General features: G+C 42.2%; 1 protein-coding gene across 3 annotated transcripts in view; it reads left to right on the forward strand.

The window, feature by feature from the left end:
• Positions 1–26417, forward strand: part of LOC115174471 (ATPase family AAA domain containing 2B) — a 156562-nt gene that overhangs the window by 72119 nt on the left and 58026 nt on the right. For all 3 annotated transcript variants that reach the window (XM_029733017.1, XM_029733018.1, XM_029733019.1), the window contains 4 exons: positions 371–567; positions 837–996; positions 6182–6304; positions 10941–11066. In XM_029733017.1, the coding sequence (XP_029588877.1) occupies positions 371–567; positions 837–996; positions 6182–6304; positions 10941–11066 (606 nt within the window). The remainder of the gene's footprint in view (positions 1–370; positions 568–836; positions 997–6181; positions 6305–10940; positions 11067–26417) is intronic.

Genomic DNA, 26417 nt, shown 5'->3' on the forward strand with positions numbered 1-26417 from the left:
TGATTTGGAATTCAGCAACCGCATCACTCTCTTTAGGCCAGAGACTGGGGGTTCAGGGTTTTTGTTCATTTGTTGATGATATGTTTAGAAACAAGTTGATGCTTTTCTTCCCCACCCGCCTGAGTGTGTTTCACCTCTCCCCCAAGGATCAACCTAGAGTAGAAGGTTCGGCGGAGAACACACTCTCTAACAGACACACACACTCAACTTTTCTCACATCACTTGCTTTTTGTCATGCTGAGGTCCTACCAGTAGTTCAGGCTTCAGACCCCAGACCGCTCTTCCCTGAGAAGCAGTGTAGCCCAGAAGATCATGAGGAGAACGCTCTCAAACACACACATTCACCTACTCTATCATCTTATCTCTTTAGCCCTGCGGTGTGAGGAGGTGCTTCCGGTAGCGGAGGTCCCTGGCCCCAGGGTTCTCTCCCCCGAGGAACAGCTTCGTCTGGCCGACCAGGAGGAAAACACTCTGAGAGAACTGCGTCTGTTCCTCAGGGACGTCACCAAGCGCCTCGCCATAGACAAACGCTTCAACATCTTCAGCAAACCTGTTGACATTGAGGAGGTTGGTAACAACACAGAGATTGCTTGATGACGTAGATACTAGATATCACAGTATACATCGCTAGATACAGTAATGATAAAAAAAGGAATGAGGTACCCTAGGGAGGTTGCGTCATTATTTGAGTCCTGTCCCCTACCCTCTCGCCTCTATTTGAGTATTGCACTGCTAGAGAATTGACACTGCTGGACCGATTCCTCTTAACTAATTTTGATTTAAATGGAGTGAATTGCACCAGTTTAAATGGACTTTCTCCCTCCCCTCCCTCTCAGGTGTCAGACTACCTGGAGGTGATTATTCAGCCTATGGATCTATCTACGGTCATGACCAAGATCGACACCCATAAATACCTGACGGCCAAGAACTTCTTGGTAGACATAGACCTCATCTGCAGCAATGCCCTGGAGTACAACCCTGACAAGGAGCCCTCAGGTACACATGGAGGGACCTTTAGGAGCGTGTATGTGTATTTAAAGACATTTCAAACATTCTGTGTACCAGGTTTACATTGAGTTTTTCAGTACATTTCTTGTCAGGAGAACTTGTGTAACCAAAATTCGGACAATGGATACTTAAGTACATTTAAAATGTGTGTAATTTAACGTGCATCATTTCTACCCCGTGAAGATCCTACTAAAACCAAATAAAATGAAACCCTACGCAATAAATCACACTGTATTGACCCCACTAACAAATATTCATAACGTGGGTGGGTGTGGTAAAACGTAGAGCAAAAGCAAACAAATGGCCAGGACTTAATTAATTGGGAGCACCTTTTACGGCCTGATCTGGGTACCTTTATACTTAATAGAACAGCAGAATTTCACTAACTGCTCTCCCAAGGAAAACGCCTATGAAACAGACAAAACATAACTTCTGTTCACAGGGAGGCCACAGCCCTCTTTAATCTTTTGTTTTAATCCACCACAACATTTACTGTATATACTATTGACAATCTCCGTTGGATATTCACAACTTGCTTACAAATCAAATTGATTTATATAACACTTCTTACATCAGCTGATATATCAAAGTGCTGTACAGAAACTCAGCCTAAAACCCCAAACAGCAAGCAATGCAGGTGTAGAAGCACGGTGGCTAGGAAAAACTCCCTAGAAAGGCCAAAACCTAGGAAGAAACCTAGAGAGGATCCAGGCTATGAGGGGTGGCCAGTCCTCTTCTGGCTGTGCCGGGTGGAGATTATAACAGAACTTGGCCAAGATGTTCAAATGTTCATAAATGACCAGCATGGTCAAATAATAGTAATCACAGTGAACAGGTCAGGGTTCCATAGTCGCAGGCAGAACAGTTGAAACTGGAGCAGTAGCACGGCCAGGTGGACTGGGGACAACAAGGAGTCATCATGCCAGGTAGTCCTGAGGCATGGTCCAAGGGCTCAGGTCCTCCAAGAGAGAGAGAAAGAGAATTAGAGAGAGCATACTTAAATTCACACAAGACACCGTATAAGACAGGAGAAATACTCCAGATATAACAGACTAGCCCCCCGACACAAACTACTGCAGCATAAATACTGGAGGCTGAGACAGGAGGGGTCAGGAGACGCACTCATGTCTACTATTTTAAGATTAATATGCACTGAATCGAGACATCTACTTTTTGGCCCATTTGTAATTGAAGCGTGTTATGCAAAACCATTTCTGTCGCCTGTTCTGCCCTCAGTCACGGCGGCATTACTCTCGCCACCGAGTCTAACGATTTACTCCAGTACACGACTGGCCTCTTTTCCCCATCATTTTGCGTAACCACCACACTGCAATGCCCTTGCTCATGAACAAACATGTACATGCATGCATGCATACATACATACATGCATGCATGCATGCATGCATGCATGCATGCATGCATGCATATGTAACCGATGTGAAATGGCTTGTTAGTTAGCGGTGGTGCGCGCTAATAGTGTTTCAATCGGTGACGTCACTCGCTCTGAGACGTGAAGTAGGGTTTCCCCTTGCGTCGCAAGGGCCGCGGCTTTTGTGGCGCGATGGGTAACGATGCTTCGTGGGGTGTCAGTTGTTGATGTGTGCAAGGGTCCCTGGTTCGAGCCCGGGTTGGGGCGAAGAGAGGGACGGAACCTACACTGTTACGCATACATACATACATACATACATACATACATACATACATACATACAGTTGAAGTTTACCAACACCCTACCAACACCCTAGCCAAATACTCTTTATACTCCGTTTTTCACAATTCCTGACATTTAATCAAGTAAAAATGCCCGGTCTTAGGTCAGTTAGGATCACCACTTTATTTTAAGAATGTGAAATGTCAGAATAATAGTAGAGTGATTTATTTCATCTTTTATTTATGTCAGAAGTTTACATACACTTAGTACAATTAGTATTTGGTAGCATTGCCTTTAAATTGTTTAACTTGGGTCAAATGTTTCGGGTAGCCTTCCACAAGCTTCCCACAATGCGTTCGTTGGGTGAATTTTGGCCCATTCCTCCTGACAGAGCTGGTGTAACTGAGTCAGGTTTGTAGGCCTCCTTGCTCGCACATGCTTTTTCAGTTCTGCCCACACATTTTCTATAGGATTGAGGTAAGGCTTTGTGATGGTCATGCCAATACCTTGATTTTGTTGTTCTTAAGCCATTTTGCCACAACTTTGGAAGTATGCTTGGGGGTAATTGTCCATTTGGAAGACCCATTTGCGACCAAGCTTTAACTTCCTGACTGATGTTTTGAAACGTTGCTTCAATATATCCACATCATTTTCCCTTCCTCATGATGCCATCTATTTGGTGAAGTGCACCAGCCTTTTTTTGAATTCGAAGCCCATGTCAAGACTTGCTTGTGACCGCTAAAGTGACTCGTCAGTGCAGCTTAGTGCTTCGTTTTTTGAGAACAGCTCTTTTGCAGGTTATTAAAGCTAATGATATTATTAAAGGTATCGATATGGGCCTACTGATTTGAGTGTAAAACTGGAGCGGTCATCTGCTGCTTTCTGTGTAGCAAAGCCCATGTTTAGCACTGGCTTCATTCTTCAATCATACCTGTAGGTCCATTCATGGGCGACTGACTTTGTATAAAAGTGGCCTTACACAATCTGGTGGGGGGTCCTCCCCCTGAACATTTTAGCACTTTTAAATCTATTTTCTTACAATTATATATTGTTTCTCAACAGGGAATCAGTACATGTTTACTTAACAGAACACAACCTTTTCTTATTTTTTACACTAAACTAACAAACATTGGCAATTCATATCTTGCAATAAAACTGTAAATATGACTAATCTCAAGAGAAGACAGGTTTTATGTTAAAGGTTATCTTATTTGAAAGACAGTCCTGATCATCTAGGCCTAGACGATATCCAAAACACACTGAATTAAAACATTTTCTGTCATTTTAATTGTAAAGTAATTTTTCTACTCAATACCACAATTCGTTTGACCAATCAGAGGTAAAGTCGTTACAGTATTCAATAATTTTGCTGTGTGTTTCGGATGGAATCAAGGCATTGGAATGTACCGTAGGACCACCATAATAGAGCTTGTTCTGCAACAACAACATTTGGTGGTATGCACCCCCGAACCCCCCAATTTGGCTGGCTACTCCGTGTACTTAGGAGAAAACACTGAAACCCACACTCCCACACAGTTGAATATAGCAGGGGTTGTCACTTGCGAAAAAGGTGTTATCTAATCGATTAGAATAACATGCATTATTTAAACACGCAGGCTGTGTTGGTGTTTACATGAAAGTGAAGGTTGTAGGAATGGATTTAGGCTTATGAATAATTCATACGCAATTGGAATGAATGTAGTGGGAAAAACGGTAAGAACTCAAGTTCCCATCGTATGCTGTGGCGTTAATTGAAAGCCATATAAATGGAAGCCTAGCGACCTGACAACATTCAATTAAACTGGACGTTGTATTTCTCAGGGAGCCTCTTTGTCTCCATCTCCCTGGGATACTGTACATCTGTGGGCCAACTAAACTAAAGGTTTCTTTCTCACTGCTTGTTGCTCATGTAAAACGGTTAACCAAATAGCTACCTGGGACTATCTCCATTGACCCTTTATTCCACTCGTCTCATCATATGCCCTGCTGTTACTGTTTATTATTCTTCACTTTATTCCTAGTTATCTACTTATCTACATCTTAACTCGTACCCCTGCACATCGACTCTGTACCGGTACCCCATGTATATAGCCAAGTTATTGTTACTCGTGTATTTATTATTTTAAAAAATATATATATTGTTTTCTATTATTTCTCTTTTATTTCTCTGCATTGTTGGGAAGGGCCTGTAAGTAAGCATTTCACTGTTGGTCTACACCTGTTTTATAAATCATGTGACAAATACAATTTCATTTAAATGCAGCTTTATACACATGAGCTCACACACAGATGAATGAATCATATCTGTGATTTTGCTGGCAGGCGGAAGGCCCAGGTCCTTTGTTTGAATGCAGTGGCCACAAATGATGCACTAAAGGCCTATAAAGTCCCCCTCCTCATTGTGAGCTCTGAGACACTGAAAATACATTTCGTGCTCTGTCCTCTTCCTTTGTCTTCCAAATAGTCCTCTTCTCCCCCTCTTCCTATTCTTTCTTCTTCTCTTCTTCCTTCTTTCGTCTAATCCTCTCCCATTTCTTCTCCTCCTCCTGTTTGCAGTAAAAGCAGAGGCTGTACTCTGCTGTCTAGAAGGAAGGTCTTGTTCCCCTGTTTCCTCTAACTTCATTAAGTTAGAAAACTAAATCTATCCGCTCAACACAGTGTAAACCCCGCGTTAACAAACAACCAGTTCCACCACTCTAGAGGAAAACACCCAAACATTTTCAAACTCGCAGCAAACACTGTTTACACACAACACCGAGTAGGTGGCAGAATGTCCTTGTCAGCTCTCGACAGAGGTGACACGGGGTTCGATAAGGGTACAGACCTCCACTCAACACTCGCCCTGCACCCTGTCGCCCCTTTCTCTGATAGACAGTACAGGACTGTACCACACACACAAACACACACACCCACACACAGTCTTCCAATTAGTGGTTAGAAGCTGTCAGATGGCGACCTCTCTGGCCCTCTTACTGAACCTGTTGGTTGTGTGGCATAATGAGAGGAGGATGTCTGTTTACACACATGCATGCGCGCTCGTGCAAACACTCAACTCACTGACAACCAGCTTTTAGGATAAAGATTTTTTTGTTAGAGGGGGGGTGTGTGTGTGTGTGTGTGTGTGTGTGTGTGTTATGCATTATGTGTGTCTGTGTGAGAAGGGAGGAGAGATTCACTGTATGCCTGAGGTTTGTCTCCTTACATTCACCACCAAAGGCAGCTATTTTGTCTGCATCCAAACAGTAAGAGAACAATAATCCCTTGCTCCGCTCCCTGTGTTGGAGGCCAGGCAGGGACACATCCAGTAGTTTGTGTTGTGGCCAGCAGAGGGTGTGCTTGTGAAGGGCAGAGGCAGGGAGAGAATGATGGCAGGGCATAAACCTCATAGGCCCGAATTAATATCTGTCATATGATTCTTCAGGCTTAAGTAATTGAATCTGTAAGTATAATGTATCTACAATGCCAATACAGAATTGAGTGCATGTGCGAGTATTAGTGACAGAGTGTTTTCTCTCCCTCCAGATAAGATCATCCGCCACAGAGCGTGCAGTCTGAAGGACACGGCGCACGCCATGCTGGCCTCGGAGCTCGACCCAGAGTTCAACCGCATGTGTGAGGAAATCAAGGAGTCACGCAGGAAGAGGGGTGAGGAACACACACACACACGTTCCATGCATGTAGGATTGCCAGAGTGTTGCTTTAGCTTAAGGCACAGTGGCGGAAAAAGTACCCAACTGTCATACTTGAATAAAGGTAAAGATACTTTTACTTGAGTCATGTTCTAATAAAAAGGTAAGTCACCCAGTAAAATTCTACTTGAGTTAAAGTATTTCGTTTAAAATATACTTGAGTATCGAAAGTATAAATCATTTCAAATTCCTTATGTTAAGCAAACCAGATGGCACCATTTTCTTGTTTTTATTTATTTATGGAAAGCCAGGAACACGCCAACACTCGACATTTACAAACAAAGCGTGTGTGTTTAGTGAGTCCGCCAGATCAGAGGCAGTAGGGATGACCAGGGATGTTCTGTTGATAAGTGCGTAAATTTGACGAGTACCTATGGTTGTCATGGAAAATGTATGGAGTAAAAAGTACATTATTTTCTTAAAGAATGTAGTAAAGTAAAAGTAGTCATAAATATAAATAATAAAGTACAGATACCCCAAAAACGACTTAAGTAGTACTTTAAAGTATTTTTACTTAAGTACTTAACACCACTGCTAAGGCTGTGTACTATGCATTAACTTGTGATGTTCCACTAGTGTACAGTATGTTCACTGCTCCAGGGTGATTGGTGAATACCTAACTAGACTCTAATGGGATCCAATGTTGATTTATTCATACAGTTGAAGTCGGAAGTTTACATATACATTTAAACTCAGTTTTTCACAATTCCTGACATTTTAATTAGAGTAAAAATTTCCTGTCTAAGGTCAGTTAGGATCACCACTTTATTTTAAGAATGTGAAATGTCAGAATAATAGTAGTGATTTATTTCAGCTTTTATTTCTTTCATCACATTCCCAGTGGGTCAGAAGTTTACATACACTCAATTAGTATTTGGTAGCATTGCCTTTAAATTGTTTAACCTCTATGGGCCACGGGGGCAGTATTGAGAATTTTGAAAAAAATATGTGCCCATTTTTAACTGCCTCCTACACCAACTCAGAAGCTAGAATATAAATATTATCATCATATTCGGATAGAAAACACTCTGAATTTTCTAAAACAGTTTGAATGGTGTCTGTAAGTATAACAAAACTCATATTGCAGGCAAAAACCTGTGAAAAATAGATTTAAAAAAATGAGAATTTTGTGACTGTACTATTTAGTGTCATTGTTTTAAAGATACCACAGTGAGAAAGGATTCAGTTCGCAACTCCTACTGCTTCCACTAGATGTCAACGATCTTTAGAAAGTTGTTTGAAGCATCTGTGATGAATACAGACCGAATTAGAAAGCTTACAAGTTGACACGTCATCACTTCATTTTTTGCGCCTGCGCATGAATCTGAGAAGAGTGTCTTTGTCATAATCGTTTATTCTAGACACTTGATAGGTTGTGTGAAAATATTACTGATGTTTACTGATGTTTCACGTTAAAAATGGACCAAAAGATTAATGCTAAACAACGTTTGACATGTTTGAACAAACATAAATAGATTATTTACTAGTTTTTTTTTAGCTTTTCGGCGTGACTTTACACTGCCCACCTCATTTTGTGGGAGCCTACTGAACGCTAACTATTTGGACATAAATTATGAACTTTGTCAAAAGAAACCACATTTGTTCTGGACCTGGGATCGCTGGCAGCGCCTTCTGATGGAGATAATCAAAGGTAAGGGGATATTTAGAATGTTATTATCGATATTAGATGATGCTAATGCTAACGGTTTAGCTTAGCTTAGCTTATAGCTTAGCTTATGTTGTTAGCATAGTACCCAGTTTATAGCAAAATGTGATTTCCCAGTAAAGTTATTTTGAGATCTGGCCATTCGGTAGCAATTACGAGATGATAATATATTATTCTTTGAATGACAATATTATAATTTACCAATGTTTTCGAATAGTAATTCCGTGATTTGTAATGCTGGATTCACTGGGAGCATTCGAGCCGAAAAAAATTCTGAATTTCACCGTGACTGTAAATGCTGTTTTTGGATATAAATATGAACTTGATGGAACTAAAAATGCATGTATTGTCTAACATAATGTCCTATGAGTGTCATCTGATGCAGATTGTCAAAGGTAAGTGCATAATTCTAGCTAGTTTTCTGTCTGTTGATGCCCTTCTTTGAATTGGCTAAACATTACACGCAGCTATTGTCAATGTACTCTCCTCACATAACCTAACTTTATGCATTCTCCGTAAAGCCTCTGAAAATCGGACAGCGTGGTTAGATTTAGGAGATATATCTTTCAAATGGAGGAAAATAGTTGATTATTTGATTATTTGAAATGATTACTCTTGCAGTTTTGAATTCCCCGCCATGGTCACATGACAATGAATCCCATTACCGGGATAAGATCCTGCCCCCTGGCCACAACAGATTAACTTGGGTCAAATGTTTCGGGTATCCTTCCACAAGCTTCCCACAATAAGTTGGGTGAATTTTGGCCCGTTCCTCCTGACAGAGCTGGTGTCACTGAGTCAGGTTTGTAGGCCTCCTTGCTCGCACATGCTTTTTCAGTTCTGCCCACAAATTTTCTATAGGATTTGAGGTCAGGGCTTTGTGATGGCCACTCCAATACCTTGACTTTGTTGTCTTTAAGCCATTTTGCCACAACTTTGGAAGTATGCTTGGGGGTCATTATCCATTTGGAAGACCCATTTGCGACCAAGCTTTAACTTCCTGACTGATGTCTTGAGATGTTGCTTCAATATTTCCACATACTTTTCCCTTCCTCATGATGCTATCTATTTTGTGAAGTGCACCAGTCCCTCCTGCAGCAAAGCACCCCCACAACATGATGCTGCCACCCCCGTGCTTCACAGTTGGGATGGTGTCCTTTGGCTTGCAAGCCTCCCCTTTCTCCTCCAAACATAACGATAGTCATTATGGCCAAACAGTTCTATTTTTGTTTCATCAGACCAGAGGACATTTCTCCAAGAAGTACTATCTTTGTCCCCATGTGCAGATGCAAACCGTAGTCTGGCTTTTTTATGGCGGTTTTGGAGCAGTGGCTTCTTCCTTGCTGAGCGGCCATTCAGGTTATGTCGATTATATGACTCATTTTACTGTGGATATAGATACTTGTGTACCTGTTTCCTCCAGCATCTTCACAAGGTTATTTGCTGCTGTTCTGGGATTGATTTGCACTTTTCGCACCAAAGTACGTTCATCTCTAGGAGACAGAATGTGTCCCCTTCCTGAGCGGTATGACGGCTGCATGGTCCCATGGTGTTTATACTTGCGTACTATTGTTTGTACAGATGAACATGGTACCTTCAGGCGTTTTGGAAATTGCTCCCAAGGATGAATCAGACTTGTGGAGGTCTACAATTTTTTTTCCCTGAAGTCTTGGCTGATTTCGTTTGAATTTCCCATGATGTCAAGCAAAGAGGCACTGAGATTGACGGTAGGCCTTGAAATACATCCACAGGTACACCTCCAATTGGCTCAAATGATGTCAATTAGCCTATCAGAAGCTTCTAAAGCCATGACATAATTTTTTGGAATTTTCCAAGCTTTTTAAAGGCACAGTCAACTTAGTGTATGTAAACGTCTGACCCATTGGAATTGTGATACAGTGAAATAATATGTCTGTAAACAATTGTTGGAAAAATGACTTGTCATGCACAAAGTAGATGTCCTAACCGACTTGCCAAAACTATAGTTTTTTTAACAAGAAATGTGTGGAGTGGTTGAAAAACGAGTTTTAATGACTCCAACTTAAGTGTATGTACATTTCCGACTTCAACTGTATGTAAGCTTGTATAGTCACAGAGAAAGACGATCATGCACAAACAAACTTGTTAGTGTACACGCACAAGGAGAATGTAGATATAGTATTGGTAGTAATAGGTACTTGGTTGTACAATATGTTCATACTTATGCTTGTACATTCCGCTTGATTCTATACACAGAATCACCCACACACATGCAAACAGGATCATGTGCAAATCTACACACGTGTGCAAATCTACACACCACATATTCATCAATTAATAATCCTGTACAAACATGCATGCAGAGCAGAAACACGCATGTGAGTATAACTGAGGTAAGCCGCTCTTGTGATGGAGGTGGAATGAGGAAATGGGGATGGAGGGAAGAGAGAGGATGGTTTGGGTGCAGGCTGATACACTCTGAGCACATAAGAGCTTTTTACAACCATATTATTGAAACTGCCAAGGCTTAGTCTCCTGTCTTAGAAACACAGTCTCATCAAAGACTAGGGGTTTTCTAGGGTCACACACATCACTGCTGATTTCCTTCGTTTCACGGCGATGCGCACGCACACACAAAGCCGCCGCAAATTAATATTTTAGGAGCAGAAGTCAACTAGCTGAAAGGGAATACAGCAGTGAATATTTAATGTGCCAGTAGAGATGCTAAAGGTATCCATTTGTACTGTTCGATTGCCTGGTGTTGGGTTGCGTCAGCATAACCTAATCTTGGCTGATATGGTTCTGCCCTGGAGTCGGGAAGAAGTGTGTGTGTGTGTGTGTGCGCGCTACGGGCTGACCTTGTAAAACAACACATTTCACTGCGCCTTTCTGGTGTATGTGACAATAAAAAACATATTTTTTTATTGACCCTGTATGTTGTCTGCAGACCTCCAGATTCCGGATGTGCCTCCTGTCTCCCTGGCTGCCGTGGTAACCACCAGGAAGCCGGCTGGAGAGGAGAACGCTGGGAGCAGCACTCAGGGAGAGGCCGTCGACAAGCACAGCTGCAGCAGTGAGTACCACACATACACAAGCGGTACTCATTTAACACACACACTGGCAGGCACGCACACACATGCTCAACTAACACTCTCACCACGGTTGACTCTCACCACGGTTGACTCTCACCACGGTTGACTCTCACCACGGTTGACTCTCACCACGGTTGACTCTCACCACGGTTGACTCAGTTCTGTCTGTGTGTGTAAGGTGTAGAGGAATCGGTGTTCAGATCATTTAGAACGAGGTCATTTAGCTGATTACAGAACCACCGTCCCACAAATCAGCAGCCTCACCGTGTTAGCTCAACACACACGCACACAGTGGGCAGCCACGTTAGAGACTCTAGTCTTCTCTCATGTGTCTACGTCGTCCCAGTGCTGTCGGAGCGGGACTACGCCACATAGCAATTACCTGCCCCCGCCGCCAGGTGCACACGGCGAGTGGGGAGGGCGGGGCGGGCGGGCGGGCAGACAAACCAGATCATTACCTGCCTGTACCACTGACAACCAGGAGGGAGTGTTGGTGTTATTGGAGGATACCTGAGGTTGTTGCCTGTACCACTGAGTTTGTCTGAACGAATGATGTTTACACCTCTGATTTAAATCTTCTGCTGTATTTGAATCCTGGTTCAGCCTAGTTACCTGGTGTCCCCTCACAGTTTAGGCCTACTTGTAAGATTTGTCTAGAAGTATTGTTTCAGAATCTGTTGGGTCACAATAACCACTAATAACGTAAATAACAAATAAAGCCACCACACGATTACAGTATAGGCACTACTGGACTAGATCTTACGGCATACTCTGTTCTGCCACAGCATGGCGCTTGTCTCTCTGGAGACCAGTAATTGGCCTCCTGCTGTGTGTGTTAACCAGAGTTTTGGCCCAGGGCGAAGTAGGCCTTGACTAGAGTCTTTTTACTTTTAATATTTTGTGTGTATCTTAGCTTCTAGTTTGCTGTTAATTATCTGTCTGGATGTAGGAGGCGAGAAGCAATGCTGGATTTATTGTACAGCACTTTCGCCTTAACACAATTCAGGGTTTACAGTGTGGACTTGGATTGATGTGTTGAAGGCATTTTCTTTCCTTTGCGTGTGACTTATAGGCCTAAGAGTATAAACTATAAGTACAGTACATAGCATAAACACAACCAGCTTCAGTTACAGTGGATCAATCTTTGACCTCTGTCAAACCTGTAGAATTGTCTGTCATCACGTTTGTTTCCAATAATGCAAGGCCTTTCAAGTGATTGACTAATTGCATGTAGTAGTCAAGGAGGTTTTCTTTTCTTCCTTTTTAATCAAAATACTTCAAGCTCGCTTTTTATTCTGTGGGTGTATTCAACACAATCGGCTACAACCACATCTGACCTCAGTCAATCCTCTAACAATGTTTACATTGTTACATTTGCTATTAGTAACCCAAGGGGTTTTAAGTGGTTGTGATTATGAATTTCATGTAGAAGTAGTCAAGTATATTATGTTCCTCTTCTGTTTACCCTGTCTGACCAATCCAAGGAGGTTAAATTGGCAAATTCCGTCTCCCCCGTTAGTGTCTCCCCTTTTTATCTCAGGAGCCAAAGCAAAGTGTTGCACATGTCAGTCACTAATTCACTGTGTCCCACAACTTATCACCACGCTCCAGAGCTTAATTAATTAGCTCGGGTAATTCATTATTTCATCATCGGCAACCAATTTTCACCTGGAGCTCTTTGGTGACATGTCCAATTAATTGATCAGGGGGAATCAATTATGTGTTGAGATAGATATGACAGAATCTTGCACACACTGCCCCCCTTTGGGAAGAGAGAGACTGCCGCTGATGAAGTTGTCTAGGCTGAAAAACATAACTGGCCTTGAATCAGTGTCTAGGGGCAACTCCATCAGCAAAGGTTATGATTGGGTGAGGGTAAACCAGAGTGAATTTGGGTAAACTTCTACCCAGGGCCTTCAGTTAGCTCTATTTCCCATAGCACTGTGGTAGCCCTGTGTGATTTTGGTCGAAATTGAGGAATCTGGGATGGAGCTCCGGTTCAGAGCCATTAGGCTACCTGTTTAGTTTGGGCCAAATATTGTACTAGGCTATATGGAGTTATTTGAGCCCCATAACCTGCCGGTTTAGGCTATGCCAGCCCAGGGCCCTCCTGGGTTTATAGTGAGGGCACTGCCAGGAGGATATGGAGGAGAGTTCAACCACTGTACCTTCCCCTCATCCATAATTCACTCTCCTGTGTTCCCATTCATACGCCTCAAGTTTCTAGAAACCATGTGAGCTGACTGTCTTTAACTTGGGAATACTTGGCTATTTGTGTAGGTACCTTGTAAATCCTGCATGTTCATGTTAACACAATTAGCTGTAGCTCTGCTGCTCAGTTTGCCATTATAGTAGTTGTTGTAAAATGTCTTGCATTAGCTCTAGGCTTATATTTAGAGCTTTGTAAGTTGTCGTCGCCCCCCCCCCCCCCCCCACCTCGACATTCAGCTTTTTATGTTGACTGTCAATGTTAACCATGATTGGAAAGGAGAGCCCATCAGCTGTTTTTAATTTTATTTTAGTAATATTCCAAGAACTCCCGACATGAGTCAAGGAGAACACTCTACCGGCATGATATAACAATGCTGTCACAATAACATTTGAGTCATTTAGCAGACATACTTATCCAGAGTGACATACAGTTAGTATATTCATCTTAAGATTACTAGGTGGGACAACCACATATCACAGGCGTAGAAAGTACATTTTTCCTCAATTGCATAGTTGTTAGTAGTCAGAGCTGGGAGGTGGGGAGGGTCAAGGGCAAGTGCTGGTTAAGCGTTTTAAAATCAATAAATAATAATAATCATAAATTGGGTTTCAGATGTTTTCGGAAAATGGGCAGGGACTCTGCCTGTCCTAGCTTTAGGGGGAATCTGATTCCACCATTGTGGTGCCAGGACAGAGAAGAGCAGTTTTCACAATTCATTTAAAGTTGCAATAAGTTGCAATAAGGCCTGTATAGAGTTGTTCGAGCTAATGCATTTTTCCCTTGGGAGACCAGTATGAAAATGTAAGCACTCACTCAATACTTACTGTAAATTACTCCAATGTAAAAATGTATCTACTACAGGTTTGTCAATATGGAGCCCAAAGCAACAGCCCACTGGAGGCTGAATGTCTTCCTGCCTGTTGGCTCTATCACGTTCTGCCTCAGTCTCCACTCACACCTCAGTGGAAACAACCATCCTTTTCTCTCTGTCCTTTTATCGCCTCTCTCCACCCTTTCTCTCACTCTCCCCTGCCTGCCAATTCATCAGAAGTTCTTGATAAGAAGAGACACTTATTTTATTTTTTATAAGTAAACACTTCTTCTTGACGACATGGGTGGTTGAATAGACCATGACCTGGATATGTGCTATGGAACAACAGGGGAAGTAGATGCATGTACAGACATGGTGTTTCTATTGTCTGTATTCAGAAATTCTTCAATACACACTGAGAACAAACTATCTTCCTCTTTCCTTTCTGTTGAATGCCATGGATGTGTCCTCTTCAAGCTCGTATAGTGTCACTGTTTGTACAAGCATTGACCTGGCCAAGTAAAGACTTCCATTGTTGGCGCTCATGGTTGTGTTCAGTATGCATGCAACAGAAATCTAAGAGAGCTCACTGGAGAGCCGCAGGCCCATGTGCGTGTGGACACTGAGGTAGTGTGTGTGTGCTCATCCAGGCATGCTGTACCCCAGCTGCTGCTACCTAAGAAACAAAACCAGCTGACCCACATCCCCTCATGGGGAACACAGACACCGCATGGACTCATGTTAAGGAGCACACAATGAGTCTTTTAGTTTCTAAGGAAACTAAACGTATTAGGATACAGGTAAAGTCATATGATGGGAACAATCTAACAATTCATTTCTGAGGTCAGTCCTAACTGTTTTTGACTTTCCTCCAGAAGAGAGTAAGCTTTGATTGGGTAAAGTACTGTAGCAAATTAGAGTACATTCTTCTGTTGAATAAAGGAACAGTCCAAGACTAGTAGGTAATGATCAGGCCCTTTCACATTCACAGTTTCCCCCTCAGTCAGTGGAAACCGCCAACTAGAACGTTTCATAGAGCAGAGAGGACCAGCTCTACAGAACCACCAGGTATCAGACTAGACACTATTAGCATAGCAAAGATTATTAAATGACCACCACTTTTTCAAACTGAAACTTTCAGTGCTTGTTAGTACAGCAATATGGATGCTCCTTATGGTAGCAGACCGTAGCTGTGAAATGAGTTTGAAGTAAGAAATTGTCAACGCTTTACACTTTCTGATGTCTGTGCTTTTTTTTTTACGTAACTGTTATACCTAGTCTATCGAATAGTTTTAGTTTAAATTACTTTGGGAAGAGTAAGGAAGGGCTACAAGCTTCACCGTTGATCGACGTGCATGCATGTGAAAGTCTTTTGGCGGGGTGGGTGGGTGGGGGGGCAGTGCACATCGTCACTGCGTTTCACCCAGAGAGGAAGTCCGCCTTGTGTATTGTGTATCCACTAGGGGGCTTGGGAAGCCAGAGTAGCTAACCAGCAAGAGGATCCGAGACACTCTGACTAGCTAGCGATGGCATTTGAACTTCTGGATCCTTTTGTCTGGCTAGTCTGGTGTTCTGTGCTTTTCAACTCTACCTTTTTTTAAGGATTTAACTAGCTGAGGAAGTAAACATGTCTATGAATTTCAATTGCTACAGGTTGCACTGCTAGAACTTGAATGGCTCTTACTACACAGGAGAAGAAAAAATGACCCCTGAACACTACAGGAGGGGACGATGGAGAATACATGTCTCTTGTACAACAACCTATACGAAGCATTAACAAGGAAAGACATTTTCAATACTTTCGATTGTCCCAAAGACTACCATAATGAGTCACTTCAATCCTTGGGGTGTTTGTTTGTCATATATTTTTTAGGCTCAAGACTTTCACATAATCTACATGACCATGTATAACCTTGTGGTACATGGGTGAGAATGACTGTCCATCTGTAGATAATAAGGACAGACCCCCCCCCCCCCCCCCTCCCCCCAAGACATTAACCCAATTTACATAGCGCATGTACAAACGAATACAAGTTTACTGAGTCTGAAATCTGACTGATTTCAGAACAGTAATATTTTCTGCTGAACGTACAAATAACCAGATATTTATTTACGATCACGAGAAGGTATCACGAGGGAAGTAGTGCAATGTAAAACACAATATATGTAAAAAATATTGCAATATAAAAACAATACTGCAATATTAAAAGCAATACTGCAATGTAAAACGCAACATTAAAAACAATATTGCAATGTAAAACGCAACATTAAAAACAATATTGCAATGTAAAACGCAACATTAAAAACAATATTGCAATGTAAAACGCAATATTAAAAACAATACTGCAATGTAACACACATTAAAAACAATACTGCAATGTAAAACAAAACGTGCATTAAAAAGACTGTGCTCTCAAGTGTGATGAAATAGGATAAGAAAACACAAAGTAAACACCAGTAAATTACCCACCCCTTAACATGTGAGCAACAAAATAAGCCAATAAACAGTATTACCCACCTCCCTAATGTGTGAAATTTGGGGGGGGTGTTTATCCAACATCAGTACAAATGTGTTCAGCGCACAACACTCAATTTTGGAGTGAGACAGAGGGCTCTCACTTGAGTGGACTGAGCGGAGACATGGTACTGATCAATGTTCCTGTGAAAGACATAGTCATGTCCCTTACAAACGGGAGATATTGATCAGGAGGAATAGACGTCATCCATGGTACCATGACGTCGTAGAAGGCCTTTGCTGGATGCAGCCGTTTCTTTGCCATTGTGCAGCGGATGGATGAGTTAGTGACCCAAATGATCCTCCGCTGTCTTCCTCTTCCTGGAGCTGGGTTTGGGAGATAGGGCTGAGGTTGATGGAGTTGCAGGGCAGAGAGTGAGGGTGCTCCTGGATGGTGCATTGGTGAGAAGGGCCTGGGTGTTGGGGAGAGGGTCTGGGAAGGTGATGAACCAGGCAAGGGAGATGAACCACCTGTAGATGGGCCCTCTGGGCTCAGCGCCATCTCGGGCTGTCAAACACCATCCCCATCTTGCAATTACAAGCAGATGGCGAATACATTGCAAGCAATCTTAAAACATCTCCATGGGCTCCTTTGAGTTAAAATGCTCACTCGAGAACTGATTTCATAAACATAAATCTGATTTGCCACACACCACAGTCTGTTTTCAGATCTTTGAACTAGCCCTGCTAATCATTAAGATAACAGCACAGGATATTTCCCACTCACAGTTTCTCACATTGAGAAAAGAGCTGAATTCACATGTTCTATATAGGTCTGCTAAACATAAGATCACAAACACACACACTGTACAAAAGGAGTCGGCTGCATGACGAGTACATACCGTATCTGGAATTTGTGTGTTGACGATGTTTCGCGTAAACATGAAGCCAATCCAGTTGTCGGACAATCGGCCGGACACACACTGGCAACAGCCCCACTCCTAGTCTCTTTCACCCTTTTCAGATTGCGAACATACCGGCCCCGACTCTTTCTCCATGTTTCTTTTGATATCAGTATCGGTGTTACCATTTCATGATATCTTCCTCCAGCTGTTGTCTTTTGCGTGCTTGTCCGAATACAACCCCATCGAAGGGTTGTAGAGGTTCTCGTATTCTCATCAGCCCACAGACTCTCCTCAAAACTGGACAGAGACCTAGACATTGCTCATAGCAAATCTCTAAAGAAAAGAACAAACCACGGATGGTTGCAAGTAGTATAAGCGAAGTAGCAGCACGTTCCCATTGTTTCTGTGTTTTACCAGGGATACTGGAAAAGATGTGATGGCGACACAGGGGTGGGACTTTCATTGCAAAACTCACTCAATACTGCCCCTCAAGTCTTCTCAAGGAATGAGATGTTGCGTCTCAATTTCCAGGTAGCAAAAAACCTTTGCAACACTGCGTTACGCTCCGTACCTTCCGTCTCCGTAGCGTGTGAATTTACCTTAAGCCTTTGTAGGGGCCCTATAAAATGTGTTGCAGATGGAATCGCAAAATCCAGACATGAAAACAGAATTCATCCATATTCAACAATGTATTGAACTTTAGTAGGAAATCAATTAATGTATTGAACAAGTTAATCATAAGACATGAACAAAATGCATCGGTGAGTTGTATTTTCCTACAACTTTCTGAAACGGCACAGGAATGCCCCTGTCTGTGTGTGCGCTGTGCATGTATTTCTACACATTGTGTAGCCATTAGCAATGATGCTTATGATAACCGTCTTAATGGAGAGATGGAAAGGCTTTCCCAAAAACCTTCTCAATTAAATGTTAAGTACAAAGTAGCCTAACCCTATTTGGCAGATTGCTATTAGGATTATTTGCATCGATCCAGTGGCCATTTTGTTTGGCAAACTCTGGAGTCACATTTGCGTAACAAACATTGCTAACCAAACAACGGTCTCTTCCTGGTGCACAGTTTAATTAAAGTGTAACTACTCCCAAAAATCTAAATGTCTTAAATTTTTCCCAGATCTCAGAAGTGGTCTAGCATACAGTGAGGGAAAAAAGTATTTGATCCCCTGCTGATTTTGTGTGTTTGCCCACTGACAAAGAAATTATCAGTCTATAATTTTAATGGTAGGTTTATTTGAACAGTGAGAGACAGAATAACAACAAAAAAATCCAGAAAAACACGTAATTTTTTTATAAATTTGTTTGCATTTTAAGGAGGGATATAAGTATTTGACCCCTCTGCAAAACATGACTTAGTACTTGGTGGCAAAACCCTTGTTGGCAATTTTTTCCCTCACGGTACTGATGTGGTTTAAGCATTGTTGTGGAGTGAGATCCTGAAAAACATGGGGAAAAACAGAGACCTGGAAAAATCAAAACTGATTTAGAATTTTAGGACCTCTGTAGGTATAAAATAATATTTGATGAAACATTGAATTAGCCCATAGAAACAGAATGTGGTCATGTTCGTGAGAGTCTCAGCTTTTGATGGTGGGGTCATATTAGTTTCTACCTCAAACCATTTGGATGCTACATACGTTTTTGTGAGAAGATCTGTTCGGATTTGGGATGCCGGCGCCAGCGACTTGAGACGAGTCCCGTGAAGCTTGTGGGTGTCATACAGTAAACAATTTCTAGCCCAAGCGTTTTTTTTGAGAAGACCGATTTTCGGAATGTCTCTGGGTTTGACAAACAGCTGTAGCTCTGCAACCTTCCACTGCAGAGACGAAAGGCCGACATCGGAGGGTGCGTTGGATTGACATGCAGCCCATGCAAAAACCACAAGTTTCTACCTTAATAAACAGACAGACTTTGATGGCGATTTTTGTATTTTGCTATGTGCGGGTATGGACATCAACTCTAGGGGGCTGACACTCCATGTGGAAAAACTGGAACAGAAGGTTTTATCTGAATCTCCCCCAGTACCTAATATCCCTTTTATTTTATATTATTAGAAAATGGAAGTCGCAAAAAGCATTTGGCCCCATCTGAAGCTGTTACGAGTCTTCATGTTATTAGATCTGGACCTAGAGATTCAGTCACAGCTGTTTTACCCATTGGCCACACAAACATACACACCCTGTGGTGCTAGCTAATGAAATCCCCCCCAAGCCATCCAGCGATGAGCTCTCAGCATAAGCTGCCATTTTGTGTGCACAGATGCCTGCTGGAACATTGTGGCACCAAGCGGGAAATTAATGTAAAATCCACTCTGATGCCTTTTCTCTTCCCTTTGTTTTAGGGTGCAGATGAGCTCTGACAAGTGTGAATAGATCTCTCTGAGGACGAGTCTCTCTCTCGCGCTTTCTCGCTCGGTGTGTGTGTGTGTGTTTTAATTCCGTTCACGCAGCCTTAGTCGTTTGTCTTCCGGACATGTGTTAAGTATACACTTCCACTCTGCCAAAGTTGGTCATTGTCCTCCAGAGTTTAATATCGTCGGTGTTATTGACATGCCATGCAGATAGTTGCAAATGGATATCATAGTAAATGACTGAATCCCCTTTATGTCAAACAGGCCTGGAAGAGTTGCGGTTTGTTGATTGAGCATCTCTTGTTGACGCCTGCTTGCATGTCCATTGAGTCCGACTACATTGTTGTTGTCAGGGGAAGTGGGGTTTGAATGGAGCAATATAAAGTGTACTTCTGATGGTTAAGGCCATCTACGTGACATTTTAGTCATCTAACAGATGCTCCTATCCAGAGGGTCTTTTGAGTTGTGGGATTGATTCCCACTTCGGTTTTGATTTGCTGAATGTTACACTAAATATTTTACCTGTAAGTGTGCTATGATACCAACTAAGGTGAGACGTATGCTTGTTGCTATAGTAAGGTTTAAGCGTCAACTTTTGTTGATGTCCAAACATAACACTGTGCATTGGAGTTGGTTTTCATTTCTACTAATGAAGCAATGCAGAGTACGATGGCTCTAGACATCTAGGCATTATTCATTTTTCTTTCCCTATCCTTGACTCTTGACAGACTGAATTGATGCAATTTAGAGCGTTTAGACTCTCCACTACGTTTTTAATTTTTTCAGATAATCTTTCTGATCAATCAAAGCGGCTGTATGGCCAGGCAGGTTGAATGGCATATTTATTGTTTGGGGAGTGTTTGTGGGTTTAGGGAAATCTCAACCACCCCAAATTACATTCCAGGGCTGTCACGGTCGACAGCAGACTGGCGGTGGGTTTTCAATAAGTTTGTCTCTTCACTGCCATTCTAATTATGCATAAATAAACTCACACACAGCTCTGGGCATTTACTTTCATTGTTTTCCTGTAATGCAGTCGGTTATGTCTAGCACAAATGGACATTCATCATAGACGTTCACTTATGGTCAAGAACCGTAATAGATGTTCTTAGGGACTTAGCCAGTTACCCAATTCCTGCACACCTCAGAAGATTGGCCACCTGTATTAAGAAGGCTAATATGGTGAATCCCCTGTACTGGTGTTGCTCTCATATCTGCTAATTGATCAGGATGGTTGCTTAGTCATTATGTGCGAGACCAGTTGGAAAGTGTTTATTTTTACAAAAGTATGTGGACACCTTGTCAAACATCTCATACCAAAATCATGGGTATTAATATGGAGTTGGTCCCCCCTTTTGCTGTTATAACAGCCTCCACTCTTCTGCTCGGCCATGGAAACCCGTTTTGTGAAGCTCCCGACGAACGGTTCTTGTGCTGACGTTGCTTCCAGAGGCAGTTTGGAACTCTGTAGTGAGTGTTGCAAGTGCCTACCACTTCGCGGCTGAGCCATTGTTGCACCTAGACGTTTCCACTTCACAATAACACCACTCACAGTTGACCGGGGCAGCTCTAGCAGGGCAGAAATTTGATGTTGTAAAGGTGGCATCCTATGACGGTGCCACGGTGAAAGTCACTGAGCTCTTCGGTAAGGCCATTCTACTGCCAGTGTTTGTCTATGGAGATTGCTGTGTGCTCGATTTTATACGGGTGTGGCTGAAATAACCGAATCCACTTATTTGAAGGGCTGTCCACATACTGTTGTATATATATAGTGTATTTTAACCAAAACATTTTGGTAGCCTTTAGATGCAGAAGTTTCCCTCGGTTCGGCTTTGCCCACCAATTTGCTAATAGATGATCCCAAGTGGCATGTCACCCCGTTATCATCATCTGGTAAGTCGTCAGGCCTTTGATCCATAAAAGCAGGCTTATGGAGGCAGCTAAACACTGCCGGTCTCTAAAAGTGACTTGAATCCGATCCTCATCATATCTCCATCATCTGATCAGTCATGCCTGATTTGTTATAATTCTTCTGTCTATGAAAGCAGCTTAAAAACCCCTTAACCGCTACACACATGCTGCATTATTGTCATATGAGTTACCATTGAGTAAGAATATGAGAATATAAGTCTGATTTGTTATTGATGTGGCTGTCTGGAATGTTTGTCTTCTGTCTATTTCTCTCTGGCTTCCCCAGTCTGAATAATTAACTAGCTAATGTCTCTGCGTTCCTCCAAGCATATTCATTTTCCTAACCACAGACACACTAGCAGTGTGAACGTTTAAACTTCAAAAAGTTTAAATGAAGTTGAATCTTTGTTAAAAAAAAATCCATAACCAAAATTCACATCACTGTGCAGTTACCACAAAACTACCAGTAACGGGAATCAATCATGATCATCAAAGGGGGGGAAAAAATCTGAAAATAGGCCTACCTAATGCAACAATGCTGTAAAGTAATGTATCTTTCTAAATATTTGCCACAGATATAAAGCGCTCCTCACGTCGTCTGATTACAGAAATGGTCTCATCTCCTTCGCTTTTTCTGTTCTGTGTGCACTGTGCACCTTCCCACTCACACATACACCAAGCCCCCCACCCTGCCACTCACAGCAACAAAGACGAAAGATCACTTCTTCCTCTCTGACAACAAGCTGTTTCAACTCGCTATTTGTGATTTGGTCCAACAGAATCTGTCGATTTTCCCCTTCTAACGGAAGCCTTATGTCTCAACTCCCAAAATGTAGAACAGAGCACACCATACTAAAACGCGAGTGTCAATGAACATAATTGTGGAAAATGAAGGCTCAGTTTCTGTCTCGCGCTGTGGTACCACTAGCAGCATTTTAGCCACATACTGTTATGTGCTAGCTGTCTAGTCTGTTTTTATAATTGAGCAGTGAGCATTAAAAGATGCATTTATATAAGGAATTGGCAACTCATTCTCATTCTGAGAAATGAGCATCTTATTATCCATGTAGGCCACTTGATTTCAACATCTAAACAAAGTGAACAGGCTGTTCAAACAGTTGAAGACAGACAGGAGGGTGTATTCATAACAGTTCAACGGTTCTGCCATTTTAGCAAGCAAGTAGATCCAACCTGGCTATACTTTAAATATAAAGATTAGCTGGCTGCTCACTAGCACGTGGACTTGTGCTTCAGAGATTGTTTGAGACGTGTTCATTTTCTATAAATCCTGCTCCCCAGAAGTTTCTGGATGTGTATTGTTTATGGTTAAATGTGTAACAAAAAGGGCATTTTCATACACATTTGAAAGCCAGATCAATGATTATTACAAAAAAGGGTTAGCTATTTTGGTAAAACAATTACATTATTAGTGGGGCTTATGGTTGTGGTTTTCATTAGAAAAGGGGATGTAGGGAGAACAACTGTGATCACCTGGCTAGACTTGTTTTTTGTTGTGAGTCACCAATGCATTTAACAAATGAAAGCAACACTAGAGGAAAGCCCTAAAAGTTATCAGACTCCAGCCTCCCAAGTTCTCTCTGCCACAGTAAGGAAGTGATACCGATGCACCAAGTCTGGAACCAACAGGACCCTGAACAACTTCTTCCCCTAAGCCATAAGATTGCTAACAAATATCTAGCATGAATATCTGCATTGACCCTTTTTGCGCTAGCTCTTTTGACTCGTCAACAATGCTGCTGCTACTGTTGTCTATCCTGTTGCCTAGTCACTTTACCCCTACCTATATGTACAAATCTACCTCAATTACTTCATACCCCTGCACATCAACTCGGTACTGGTACCCCGTGTACAGTTGAAGTCGTAAGTTTACGTACACTTAGGTTGGAGTCATTAAAACTAGTTTTTCAACCACGCCACAAAGTTCTTGTTATTAACAAACTATAGTTTTGGCAAGTCGGTTAGGACTTCTACTTTGTGCATGACATGACAAGTCATTTTTCCAACAATTGTTTACAGACAGATTATTTCCCTTATAATTCACAGAAATCAGCCAAGACCTGTTTACCTCCAAGTCTGGTCCATCCTTGGGAGCAAATTCTAAACGCCTGAAGGTGCTACGGTCATCCGAACAAACAATAGTATGCATGTATAAACACCATGGGACCACGCAGCTGTCATACCGCTCAGGAAGGAGACGTGTTCTGTCTCCTAGAGCTGAACATACTTTGGTGCGAAAAGTGCAAATCAATCCCAGAACAACAGCAAAGGACCTTGTACCCGTTTCCTCCAGCATCTTCACAAAGTATCTATATCCACAGTAAAACGAGTCCTATATCGACATAACCTGAAAGGCCGCTCAGCAAGGAAGAAGCCACTGCCCCAAAACCGCCATAAAAAAGCCAGACTACAGTTTGCATCTGCACATGGGGACAAAGATTGTACTTTTTGGAGAAATGTCCTCTGGTCTGATGAAACAAAATAGAACTGTTTGGCCATAATGACCATCATTATGTTTGGAGGAAAAAGGGGGAGGCTTGCAAGCCTGAAGAACACCATCCCAACCGTGAAGCACGGGGGTGGCAGCATCATGTTGTGGGGATGCTTTGCTGCAGGAGGGACTGCTGCACTTCACAAAATAAATGGCATCGTGTGGATATATTATAGACCGGAGACGGCCACAAAGCAGATTCCAGATGCCTAAGCCTACTCTGACTGCGGTACTCTGACTGCAAGTTATTTACCCCCTAGCGGTCATACCACTACATTCTCGTTTTAATGAACCCCCCCCCCCCCCAAAATGGCATTTAATTTTTTTTTTTTTTTTTTTTTGGCACTTCCCTAACACACACTGTGGCTCCCTGGCTGTTTGGATGGGCGCATTAAGGGACATGAGTCACATTAAGCCATTGAAAGAACAGTAGAGCAGACTGGCACCTTTTAATTATATTAAATTACTGCTGGAGCAGCACTCAAGGCTACCCGCCGTATCTGCATTAGTGAGGAGGAAAGATCCATTTACTCAGACGCGGAAAACATCGCCCACCTAACAACTCATTACACCAGTCATCTGTAGTTCTAGAACAAACCAGACATCATGTAATTTACTGGTGTACCTGTCTGTCTTGCTCTGTCTCGCTTGCTCTGTGTGCTCGTGTCAATGTGAGTGGCTGCACTGCATCTTCCCTGTAATGTTGCGTGACTGACAGATCCTTGTTATAGCAGGGCAGAATGTTCCATACCACACACCCACGCATGTAAGGAGAGTGTTCCTATGAGGAATAAGGCTGAGAGCGTTTTAATACTTTTATGAGAGCGCTCTGTCTTTGCTCCCCATAAGAACAGAATCATCACGCCACAGTGTTTTATCACAGACAAGTGGCTGGTAGTCTAGCGGTTAAGACCGTTGTGCCAGTATCCGAAAAGTTGCTGGTTCGAATCCCCGAGCCATCTGTCTGTGCACTTAACAATAATTGAGCGTCTGCTAAATGACTAAAATGTAGAGTGTGTGAGCCCTGTTACATAAGACACTTAACTCTTTAAGAGAGTAACCAATCCATAGCCGCCTTGGTAAATTTACCCCATCGTCCTAAGATAAATGAGAAACTCTGTTTTGCCCTGTGTGACCCCCTCCTTGCCTCGTGTAGTATCCACGCTACCAGAAGAAAGAGATTGGCTCAGGTAAATACGCACACTAGCATACCACTTGACCTAGTGTTTTATTATTTGTTATGGCATCCCTTAAAGTCTAACATCTGTTATTCTAGATCAATCCAACAGAGATTTTACTTCGGTTGTAGTTGTAATGAACATTATATTGTTTTCCACCCACTGTTATCAAAGGAAAGACAGGTCTCCTTATCAGAAATGCTGCTTGATGATAAGTGTTGTGTGGGGACTTACTATGAGACTACTCGATGCCGAATGAAAAATAACAATTTCACCAGGTTTAGATCCTTTTTAGTCTTGGAAACCCAGAACTAAAATCTTGCGTAATTGTAATCTTTTCCCATACATTTGGGATGACATACTAATGAGACTAGTGAAGTCTCCACCCCTCTAAATGGAAACTCTCCAAAGCCCCTCCACTTCCAAAAACTTTCCGCTTGAAATAATTGCATGAAATCCCCGCCCCCACTTTAAGCATTACCTTCTCGCAATCCTGATAAGTCAAAACAATCAGTGATGGAAAACAAAAGCACCAGAACTGCTGTTGCTCATTAGTCGTCACATCCCATTGTCTTTTGAAAGACATTACGATACCATTTATGTTATGTAGTCTGTCCATGAGAGGTTAGATCCTCATCAAGGCGGCTTTTGGTACTTAAATTGTATCTATTCTCAGTCTATTTTGTTTGCTAAATATTTTTTACCCATCTCACTTTGAAGTTTAAAAGTCTCTCCTTCTCCTACATCTTCTCACCTTCCAAAACAAAGCACCACCTGTCGGCTTTTCCGGGAATCCGGATTTAAGAATTAACTGGAAAACTTTCTGGGAATGTCATACTACAGTCTCTCATCCCGAGACACAATGACTATAGTGAGCTGTTAGCTTTAGTCTCTGCTGTGGAAATCCCCATTTGTTCCACAGTATTTAACTCCCAGTTCCTCACTGCAGAGCCACACTGAGCACAACCGCTTTCTGAGGAGAATGG

This window comes from Salmo trutta, chromosome 35, assembly GCF_901001165.1.
Source record: "Salmo trutta chromosome 35, fSalTru1.1, whole genome shotgun sequence".
Lineage (NCBI taxonomy): Eukaryota > Metazoa > Chordata > Actinopteri > Salmoniformes > Salmonidae > Salmo > Salmo trutta.